This window comes from Chiloscyllium plagiosum, unplaced genomic scaffold (assembly GCF_037043375.1).
Source record: "Chiloscyllium plagiosum isolate Xiang-an unplaced genomic scaffold, Cpla_swu_hap1 HiC_scaffold_2, whole genome shotgun sequence".
NCBI classification, from domain to species: Eukaryota; Metazoa; Chordata; class Chondrichthyes; order Orectolobiformes; family Hemiscylliidae; genus Chiloscyllium; species Chiloscyllium plagiosum.
In genome coordinates, this window is record NW_028270140.1 from 40,084,166 (window position 1) to 40,096,032 (window position 11,867).

At 39.8% G+C, this 11,867-nt stretch overlaps 1 protein-coding gene across 3 annotated transcripts in view; it reads right to left on the reverse strand.

The window, feature by feature from the left end:
• The window catches only part of LOC122562589 (phospholipid-transporting ATPase ABCA1-like), a 146,815-nt gene that overhangs the window by 7,523 nt on the left and 127,425 nt on the right, over positions 1-11,867 (reverse strand). For all 3 annotated transcript variants that reach the window (XM_087996332.1, XM_087996335.1, XM_043715567.2), the window contains 7 exons: positions 10,372-10,495; positions 8,939-9,068; positions 8,262-8,382; positions 8,090-8,152; positions 6,964-7,070; positions 4,005-4,146; positions 2,186-2,320 (listed from right to left, as the gene is read on the reverse strand). In XM_087996332.1, the coding sequence (XP_087852458.1) occupies positions 2,186-2,320; positions 4,005-4,146; positions 6,964-7,070; positions 8,090-8,152; positions 8,262-8,382; positions 8,939-9,068; positions 10,372-10,495 (822 nt within the window). The remainder of the gene's footprint in view (positions 1-2,185; positions 2,321-4,004; positions 4,147-6,963; positions 7,071-8,089; positions 8,153-8,261; positions 8,383-8,938; positions 9,069-10,371; positions 10,496-11,867) is intronic.

Here is an 11,867-nt window from a genome sequence, read left to right on the forward strand (position 1 = left end):
TGACATTTGGGGGACAAAGGATTTGTTTAATAAATAATTCACAGAATGTTGATGCCACTGTAGAGCAGTACGTATTGCCAATCTCTAAGAACTATGTGGCTACTTAGACAATTTAAAAGCTTGGTTAGAGTTATCCATATTGCTCTGTGTCTGAAGACAGAGTAACCCATAGGCAGTATAAGGCCCAATGAGCATTCCTCTTAAGACTGAAGATGTCATAACAGGCTCAAAATGTTAACCCTGTTTTAACTCCACAAATGCTGCCAGACCTGCTGAGTTTTCCAGCATTTTCTGGTTTTTATTGTCTACCATCCTTACACTAGTCAAAAGTGAGGACTGCAGATGTTGGAAACCCCAGTTTAGATCAGAGTGGTGCTGGAAAAGCGCAGCAGGTCAGGCAGCATCCGATGAGCAGGAAAATCGACGTTTTGGGCAAAAGTCCTTCATCAGGAATGGAAGGGCTTTTGCCTGAAACATCGATTTTTCTGCTCCTCGGATGTTCCCTGACCTGCTGCGCTTTTCCAGCACCACTCTGATCTAAACTCTGGTTTCCAACATCTACAGTCCTCACTTTTGACTAGTGTAAGGATGGTAGACAATAAAAACCAGAAAATGCTGGAAAACTCAGCAGGTCTGGCAGCATTTGTGGAGTTAAAACAGGGTTAACATTTTGAGCCTGTTATGACCTCTTCAGTCTTAAGAGGAATGCTCATTGGGCCAGCATTTATTGCCCATCTCTAATTACCCTTGAGAAGATGATGGTGAGATATCTTCTTGAACTACTGCAATCCATGTGATGTAGTTAGATCCACGCTTCTGATGGAGAGAGAATTCCAGGATTTTGACCCAGCAACACTGAAGGAAAGCAATGTATTTTCAAGCTAGAATGATGAGCAACTTGCAGATATGGATGTTTCTATCTATCTGCTGTCCTTGGCCTTCTAGATATTTGTAGTCGTGGGTTTAGGAGGTGTTATCTAGGGAGCCTTTGTGTCTTGTAGATGGTACACATTGCTGCTGCTGAGCGTCTGGGTTGGAGTGAGTGGAATGCGGATGGTGTGCCATCATCTGGATGATGATAAGCGTCCTGATTGTTGTTGGAGCTGCACACAAGTATGGAGTATTCCATAACACTCCTGACTTGTGCCTTGTAAATGATGGGACGGGAACTTTGTGGAGTTGAGAGCTGAGTAACCTACTGCAGAATTCCTAGCCTCTAACCTGCTCTAGTAATTACTGTATTTATATGGTTAGTCAAGTTCAGTTTCAACAAGTGGATCATCCACTCAGCGCTTCTGGCTGAAGATTGTTGCAAATGCGTCAGCCTTTTTATCTTTTGTACTGATCTGTTGAGCTTCCCCTTCACTGATAATGGGGCTATTTGTAGAGCTTCCTCCTCCTGTGAGTTGTTTAATGTCCACCATCATTCACATTAGATTGCGGCAGGACTGCAGAGTTATAGAGTCATAGAGATGTACAGCACGGAAACAGACTCTTTGGTCCAAATTGGCCATGCCGACCAGATATCCTAACCGAATCTAGTCCTATTTGCCAGCACCCGGCCCATATCCCTCAAAACCCTTCCTATTCATATACCCATCCAGATGCCTTTTAAATGCTGTATTGTACCAGCCTCCACCATTTTTCCTCTCGCAGCTCATCCCATACAAGCACCATCCTCTGCATGAAAAAGTTGCCCCTTAGGTAATTTTTCCAAGTGCTTAGACAAAATCCCTTGGTTGTGCAATCATTAACTCTATTACTTGCTGCTATGCTGTATGGCATGCAAGTAGTTCTGTGTTGTAGCCTCGTCAGGTTAAGGTATGCTGGTGCTGCCCCTGGACTGTTCTCCTGCACCCTTCATTGAACCAGCGTTGATCCCCTAGCTTGATGTAATGGTAGAGTGCGGGATATGCTGGGCCATGAGGTTATGCATTGTGTGTGAGTACAATTTTGCAGCTGCTTATGACAGAATGACAGCTCAGAGACCATTCAGTCTAATAGGCCACTTTGATGGAATGATTTAATTGATCGCACAAGAGGCCCAGTGATTCTATCTCACCTTCTTTTATTCCCAGTGAAGCACAGTGTGGTTTTTTTCCTGCCATGTTCTTCTTTCACTCATTTGATCCAAATTCAGTGCAAGAATTTGCCAGAGTATATGCACAGCATGTTAAACACTCACCAGAAATAATACAGGAGGACCCCCAAGCAGAGCCATAGCGGTTGAGAGTTTGCGCTTGTTGCCACCGCTGTAGTTGCCAGCCCTTTTGTCTGCATATCGAATAATTCCCAGCTTTCGGATTCCCCATTCAGCAACCTAATGGAAAGGAATACTGTCAATGGTCACAAATAGAAGTGATACCATAAGAAAAGTGCAAACAGTCCCAGAGCACAATTTGCTTAAATTGCTAACTATCACTATTTGCAATCTCTGTCTATTTTCACCCTCTTGAGTTCCAACCACACATCATTCTCAAAGACTGCTGCTTCTGCCTCCCTGACACTGCCAAACTCTACCTAAACTCAGTCTGTCTGCTGCTGAAATCCTAGACTTTATTACCCCAGCCTTAATTTTTCCAAGGTTTGCTGGCTGGCCCCTCAACCTCTGAACTCAATAAACATCAATTAATCTAGTTCTCTGCCTTCCTATCCTATATCCCATTGATCTATCAACCCTGTCCTTGTTGACCAACACTGGCTCCCACACACCTTATGGCCTGAAATGTAAAATCTCTTCTTCATTCCTTATCTCTGTGATATCCACTAGCCCCAAAACCCGGTCCACTCCCACTCACTTTTCATCTGACTGTGACCTCTGGTCAGTCCTTTGACTCACCTCTAGATTCATCACATTCAGCTATTTAGACCACATGTTCTGGAATTACTTCTATTGCATTTCTGTGCTAAAGGCAGCTCTCTTTAAAAAATATATTCATCCCTCCCAATATCTCCTACTCTGAACTGGTATCAACTCTTTGACTACACATCTGTGAAGCATCTTTGGTTATTTTTCAACATTAAAGGCACTGTATAAATGCTCTCTGTTATCTTATGTAGCCTGTGTACATGCCAAATTGAACAACTTGCCTTTATATACCTTTAATATCATAAAACACCCTAAGATGGTATATGTGAGTGTAACCAAGCAATATTTGATACAAAGCCATGTAGAAATATATTCCCTTAACATAACAAAATGGCCCAAGGTGGTTTACAGAGTATTATGAACCACGATTAGACATTGTGCCACTTATTATGAAACTGGGACAGATAACCAAAAACTTGGTCAAAGGGGTTGCTGCATGTTAAAGGAAGAAAGAGAAATATAAAGTTAGTACAGTTTAAGTGACAAATTTCTAAGCTTATGACCAGCAACAGTTGAAAATACCGCCACAGGTTTGGGTGGTGAAATGATGAATACTCAAAAGGCCACAATTGAACCAGTGTGGAGTTCTGAGCTTTCTAGCTAGAATGGCCATGTAGAGATTTGAAAACTGGAATGAGGCCATGTCATAACAAAGTAAGAAGTACAGGTCATGCAGACAGTCCCTTCACTTCGAAGCATTGATCTGGGTACAGGTAGTTGATCACAAATAGGCTGAGCAGCTCTACTGTTAGACTGTATCTCCAATTTAAATTAAGTTTTGCTGTTTCTTTCTATTTGCTATCCAACTGAGAAATGTGGATGTGTGGAGTTCAGAATGTGGTTAGAACATGAAAACCACTACTCTGTGGAGTAGTTGAGGCAACCAGCCAGGATTACTTTAGGGGAAATCTAGATGGCTTCATGAGGAAAAAAGAAAGAGAAGATATGCTGATTAGATGAGATAAAGAGGAGGCTTGTGTAGAACATAAATACAAGTCTGTACCATGACTTGTTTCCACACTGTAAAAACATTTTGTAATAGGGTTGACTCAGCCGACTTTTCTTACACCTTGAATACCCAAATGACATTTATTGCAATGAAGACTGTTTGTGCCTTTTATGCTATCCATTTTACCTTGCAAATCTCTTTCTCAGGAATTCCACGCAGGAGTCCATATAGCTCTAGATGTTCCCGGCCAGTGAGAAGCTCATTGATGGCATCAAACTGAGGACAGTAACCCATGTTCTGGTGGACTTCTTGCATGTTAGATAAAATACTGCAAGAGGAAGAACAAACCAACACATTTTAATTTAGTGAAGCATCTTTGAACTTTCAGCCACAAATCTGGATTCACTCTGGATTTTTCTTAAATTGGAAAATGTAAGATAAAACAGAACAATTCAATGGTTGCAGATTCCCAAAACAAGAGAATTAATTTCTAATCTCTTATAAAGTCAATCTTCCAAATATCAAATCTGGCTTGTAGGGAAATATTGAGAGGATAATCTTCTTCAGCAACTTCAGAACAGTTTAGAACCATGGGGGATCTATTAAGGACCTTGAGGTATCACTGACACTGATGTTGTCATCTCAATTGTGTTCAAGTCTTGGCTGATCTCGTTTTATGCATATGCTGCTGCTATATGCATAATTTGAGGTGTGCTATGTAAGTAGTTTAATTACAATCCATCCATATTTCTTGTCCAATGGTAAATTAATGCTTCTATTATAATTGGAAATGCATTGCTATAAAGTCTCACTTGAGGCAAAGTTATTTCCTTAGTTTGACACAGAGTTTCAGCTTGAAATATCTTTCCAGAGACCTGCTGCATGACTGAACATTTCAAATAAATTTAATCAGGAACTATAAGTAAAAGAAGATCTATCTACATCCATCAAGATATGCTGCAGGTATGCAAAACAGAGCGTACAGGATATGTGAGAACATTTTTTTCCATTTTCATTTTTGCTATTTAAGTTAGTGTCAAATGATCAACTAAAAAACTGAAGTGATAAGTTTCTTTCTTAGCAACTGTTGCATCAGTGACCTCTTCCTATACTTTCCCGTTCATGCTTAGTTCTGAATTAGTTGTCACATTCCAGAAATGTTGGGAACACAGGGTTTAGCGTGAGGAAGGAACTGAAGGAAGTCAGTATTAATAAGGAAATGGTATTGGGAAAATTGATGGGATTGAAAGCCAATAAATCCCCAGGGCCTGATAATCTACATCCCAGAGTACTTAATAAAGAGATACTGGATACATGGGGGGTCATCTTCCAAGATTCTTTAGACTCTGGAACAGTTTCTACAGATTAGAGAATAGCTAATGTAAGGCCTCTATTTAAAAAGGAAGGCAGAGAAAAAACTTTAGGAATTATAGGCCTGTCAACCTGAAATCAGAGCAATAAAAATGCTAGAATCCATTTTTAAAGTTTAATCGCTGAACACTTGGAAAACAGTGGCAGGATTGAACAGAATCAACATAGTTTAACAAAAGGGAAACCATGCTTAATAAATCTATTGGAATTCTTCAAGGATATAATTCATAAATTTGATTGAGGGAATTAGTGGATGTGGTTTATTTGGAGCTTCAAAGGCTTTAGACAATGTCCCACATGAGGTTATTGTGCAAAGTTAAAACATATGAGATTGTGAATTGTGCACTTTTAATGAATAGAAAACTGGTTGGTAGACAAGGAACAGAAAAAATAAATGGTATTTTTCCAAATGGCAGGCAGACACCCTGTGGGGGTATCACAAGGATTAATGCTGGACCCCAGCTATTCATTATTTACTAATGATTTACACGAGGGAGCTAAATGTAATATCTCCATATTTGCAGATGTAAATGTTGGGTGGGAGAGTGAACTGTGAGGAGGATGCAGAGATGTTTCTGTGTGATTTGGACAAGATGAGTGAGTGAGCAAATGCATGGCAGATGTAGTATAATGTAGACAAATGTGAGGTTATCCACTAAAACAGGAAGGCGTTTTATTATCTGAATGGCTATAAATTGAGAGAGGAGAATGTGCAATGAGACTTTGGTGTCCTCATACACTGGTCACTGAAGGTGCAGCAGGTAGTCCAGAAGGCAAATACTATGTTGTCCTTCATAGCAAAAGGATTTGAGTACAGGAGCAGGGATGCCTTGCTGCAATTATACACAGCCTTGGTGAGACCACACCTGGAATACTAAATGCAATTTTAGTCTCTTTCACAAAACATCCTTTTTCAGTTGTTGATGGAGCAAAACAAATGTTTATGAGATTGATTCCTGGGATGGCAGGATTGACAAATGAGGAGAGGTTGAATCTGTTAGGATTATATTCACTGGAGTTTAGAAGAGTGAGGGAGTATCTCATAGAAACCTAATACATTCATCCCCACCCCCATCCACCCATTGTACTCTTTGCTACCGTCCCCCACACTCCTCCCCGACCTATCACCTTCATCCCGACCCCCATTCAACTACTGTACTCTATGCTACTTTCTCCCCACCCCACCTTCCTCTTATTTATCTCTCCACCCTTCATGCACTCTGCATGTATTCCTGATTTGCCCAAAACGTTGATTTTCCTGCTCCTTGGATGCTGTCTGAACTGCTGTGCTTTTCCAGCACCACTCTAATCCAGAATCTGGTTTCCAGAATCTGCAGTCATTGTTTTTACCCTGTTTTTACCTAATATATTCGAACAGGACTAGACAGGACAGATACAGGGAGAATATTCCTGATGACAGGAGATCACAGTCTGACAAAATGAGTTTAGGATTGAGATGAGGAGAAAATTCTTCACCCAGAGGGTGAGCCTGTGGAATTTACTATCACAGCAAGCAGGCGAGGCCAAAACATTGTACGATTTCAAGAATAAGTTTGAAAAGCACTTGGGGCTAAAGGGATCAAAAAGGTATGAGGGAGAAGTGGGAACAGGCTGTTGAGTTGGATGATCAGCCAGGATCATGAGGAATGATAGAACAGGCTCAAAAGGCTGAATGGCCTACTCCTGCTCCTATTTTCTCCGATTCTATCCAAATGAAAATAAAGCTGAAAATATTTGACCACATATAGAAATGATGAACCACTCAATGTCTTACCTGTAGCCATTAAGGAAAGCTTCTCCTCCTGTCACATAACTATCTCCGGTCAACATTTTGAAGGTGGTTGTTTTCCCAGCACCATTCACCCCAAGCAGCCCAAAACACTGCAAAGGGAGAAACATCAGAATTTTATACTTTCTTCACTTCAAAAAAAAATGACTAAAGATTGGACGAAAAGGGCACCCATTAAATAGCTCAATCACAATTCCTGACTCCTCATATATGTCAGTCTTTTAACAGAACATTTCAAAATTTGCAGATGATTGCTTAGTTAACTTCTTGTCTCTTTCAAAGAGAAAAATAAAGGACAATGCCTTAAATATTCTGGCAAATATGTTTATAAAACTATCCCTCAAACCAAAGGCACCAAAGTGAATGATCTGTTCATCTTCATATTGGCATAGATGAGGACTTTTGTACAATTTGGCCACTATATTTCTACATCACAACAGTGACTATTGCAAAGATTTTTCACTGGCCGTAAAGTGCTTTGGGACATTGTGAGGCTGGAGAAAGTCAAATAACTTCAAATCTTCTTTAAAATTAAGTCTGTTTATAATGTTTGGATCTATCATTTTCTCTGTGAAAGTATTCCTGGAGTTCATATGTAAATGTACATCAGGACACTTCCCAACTTATAATGGGGACGTTTTCCATAGAAGGTCCCTCTGTCAGTAAGATAAAACTCTGATAATTGTCATCTGTTACAAATTGTGTCAGAATAAAAATATTACCACTCAAAAGCCACTTCTGTTTCTTGTGTTAGTTTACGATATAAAGTTGGCATGTTGATGTTCCTGATTCTTTATGAAACAGTGAATCTTAATTGGAGAGTATCCTACATTGAAAGTTTTCATTAATTTTATGGGGGTTACTCTGCTCAATACTCTTGCACACTGGACTGTATGTATTAATACTTTAATTGGCTCTAGTAATGGGCTCTATTAGGTTATTAAGATCGGAAACATGCTACCTGAAAGGTGGATATAACAGGTTCTGAACGAACTTTCAAAATGACAATACAACTTGTACTTGAGGAAAAAGTAAGGTGAAAGTTCAAATGACTTTCCTTGTGATGTTGTGTTGTATGATTCTATAAATAGCATCTTTAAATCCTCCTTACCTCTCCTGGTGGAATTCCAACACAGAGTCTGTCCACTGCAGGGTTCCTTTTCATCCTGTAAATCTGTAACAGAAGCATGTATATTAATGTGGCACAACACATCACACAAAAGCAGCAATAGGGAGTTAGCGCAGTGTTACTTCACTCATCAAAATTACTTTTTAGAACTCACCTTTGTCAGACTTTTCAGTTCCAGGATGTCATTTTGACATCCACCACTCAGGACCCTCTGCCTTTCCTTGGCCACATCCTCGTCTTCATCAGTTAGAACTGGAAGTTTTACAGATGTGGGCCTGAACAGAGGACATAAGTATACATTAACCTTCTCGTGTGTGCATTAATACCATGCTCAACAAAGTATGTCAGTCATTTTTTTAATTGAATAGGAATATTGAAAAAAATGTTCTTCATGTCCTGTTACTTTTGGCTGCTCACATTTGTGCATCGAAAAAGTCTCTAAACGTAGAACAAATGCTTTTAGATATTCTGGTGTTGAATGGTTTCTATTTTCCGACAAAACAGTCCACACTTGAACATTAATTTACCAGGTGCAAGGTATTGTATAATAAGGCACTACATGAATTCAGAGATTAATATGCTACAACATTAGGGTAACTCAGATCCAAAAAGTTAATTAACAATAAAAGTAACTATTCCTACTTTAATGTAATAGCTTATTGAGCAGCTCTGAAAGAGGCAATACTGTGCTGTGTCTTTGTAACATATGAAGAATTACACTGAACTTTACAGCACAGACACAAATTATTTGACCCAATGTTGGTGTTTATGCTTTATACATGCCTCTTCCCACCTTTCTTTGATGAACGCTATTACATTCAATATCTTTACCTTGGTTTTATAAAGAATCTGTACTGAATCAGAACAGTGATGAAAAAGAAAACCACTCCTTCCACAGCCATAGCAAACAGGTTCCTTCCTACTAGATCCCAGGAAAGCGGGGAGACAAAACGATTCTCGCCTACAGGAAGAGAGAGAGAGAGACCCCATGAAGTGCACTCCAAAACCATGACAATGCATACTTTCACTTTCTGTAGCTTAGTTTACTTAGGCCACACCCTCTCTTAATCAGTCGAACACAACGAACAGATGCACATAATTACATTACATTACATTACAGCGTGGAAACAGGCCCTTCGGCCCAACAAGTCCACACCGACCCGCCGAAGCGCAACCCACCCATGCCCCTGCATTTACCCCTTACCTAACACTACGGGCAATTTAGCATGGCCAATTCACCTGACCTGCACATCTTTGGACTGTGGGAGGAAACCGGAGCACCCGGAGGAAACCCACACAGACACGGGGAGAACGTGCAAACTCCACACAGTCAGTCGCCTGAGGCGGGAATTGAACCCGGGTCTCAGGCGCTGTGAGGCAGCAGTGCTAACCACTGTGCCACCGTGCCGCCCACAATCAAGCACTAAACAAATAAACACGACAGTGGAAGCAAATCATACTAAGGCAAAAGCCTCTCCTGGTTCAGTGGGCCATCCAACACAAATCAGAGAAAAATAAGGAAAGAAGGTAGGGCGACACCCCCTCACTACAACTACTTCATTTTAATGGGAATTCTTGGATTGTGCTTGCTAGAAGTGTACATTCTCACTCTACAAATACAGGGAACCTTGGATCTGATGTGAATTGGGAAGCCTCAGCAACATGCAAAGAATGGTGGAAATCCAGTGTAATAAGACATTGCCCTTTTTTCTCTTCGTGACACCAATGTAATGCCAATTTACCGAGTGCAGCGAAAAGCTAAATCTCTTCAAACTCTTAGTACATCTCATCAGTTCTCAGCAGTTCAAAACAAAAAGTTATTCTGAATTTCAGTCACTACAGATCTCAAAAGAATACTCCCTGTTGAGGTTTGGGTGAAAGCTTGTCAGAGTCATTGATGGTATGACCAAAGTGCAGATGTTTTGCTTTCTGCTTTGGTTTAGGTCGTACACGCACAAATCCTACCCAAAACTAAACAGCTGGGCTTGACAGATCTTAAACTCACAACTTATGATCCACGAATTAGAGCCAAATTATATATCAAGTTTACAACATTTCCTACTGCAATAAGGTTAATTGGGTACCATTTACTCTAGTTCACATCACTTTAGATGAATGTTGCATTCTGTAACATAAACAATCTGGTCTTCAATACTAGACCAAAACCGAAAATGGGTACATTAGTGCAAAGACAACAACGCAAAGATTTTCTCAAAATGAAATGGACTTGGAATTCAGAAGACAAGCCAATAATTATTACACACCAAATCGTTCTAAGGCATCTGCCATGGCCTGATTTTTCACCATGTCAATCAACCCACGGCCCAAACAGAAGTGGGGAAAGATGAGGAACACAGATTTCAGGACTTCGTTAATGCTATTCAGTTTCTGCAATAAAACAAGAAAGAACTGGTTTACAGATTTGAAGAAATGCTGAACAAAAGTTTGATTTCAGTGTCAGTAATTATCATTGCCACATTAGTTTGCTGTGCCAGAACATAGCAACATGGGAACAGAAAGAGGTCAGCCTGCTCTTTAAGAGTATTTTGTCTTTCAGTAAGGTCATGGCTGATCTGTGATCTAACTGTGTATTTATTCCTCCCATATCCTTTAAAACCTTTAGGTAATAAAAGTCCATCTATCTCAAATTTAAATCTAAAATTATGTCATATCAACTTTGATTTGTGCAAGTAGTTCCAAACTTGTGTCACTTGTTCTATGTAGATATGTTTCCTAATTTCACTCCTGAAAACCTCTGACTATTTTTTGACTGTGATCTCTAATCATAAATGTCCCACTTCACAGAAACTGATTTTCTATCTCCTTGTCAGTTCTTTGTAATATACTAAACCTTTGACTAAGTCACTCCTTAATATTTGAAATCACAGGAAATACAATACCAGATTGTTTAATCCCTCAGAGTATAACCTCTGGACTCTAAGTATCATTGTAATAAATCGACACTGTACTTCCTCAAAGCCAGTGTCTCAGAAATTTCAACTGAAGGACTTTTTCCTACAGACAGACAAAACCATCATACACTTATCAGATCTCCTTAAACGCAAAGCAATGTTTCAGTCAATCAGATTCAAAGCAATGATCTTGAATTGTTAGGAAATTACTGGAATTGAAAGAGTGACACTTGTAACTTTCAGATTGAACAGCAACAGAATCAAACAGCACTTGCTTGTATCCAATGTGTGTATGACCATGGACTAGTTTTTGTTCAATGAAAAATACCAGGCTCAAATACAAGCTTTAGACTGCCATCTGTATGGTTCTATCCATAACTGCTGCTCTTGGAGGTGAAAAGTTAGAAAGTTCAACAGCATAACGGTTATCACTCTGGACTTTGAATCCAGTGATCCCGAGTTTGTTTTGTCCCGGTTGTTATTACATTTGTTAAATTTAAGACAGCTGAGTGGAAGACACCTACAGGTGAATTGGAACTGCAGCACTTTTTGGCAGAGGAGACATAATGGGCTGAATGGCTTACTTCTACTTCTACATCCTATGATATTATGAAGTTCATAATGGCCACCTCTGACCTTGACTACTCCCTCCTGCAGTCTTCACAACCACTGCCACAAACCGCAACAGACTAATTTCAATATTGCTCCCTCAATAATCTGTTAAACCAACTACAAGCTCCACAGATTTTGAACAGAGAATTATCTTATGAATTTCTACCCTATTTCTTTTAAGGAAATAAGATTGTCTCAGAGGGTATTGGATCTGTGGATATTTTTCCACACAGGGC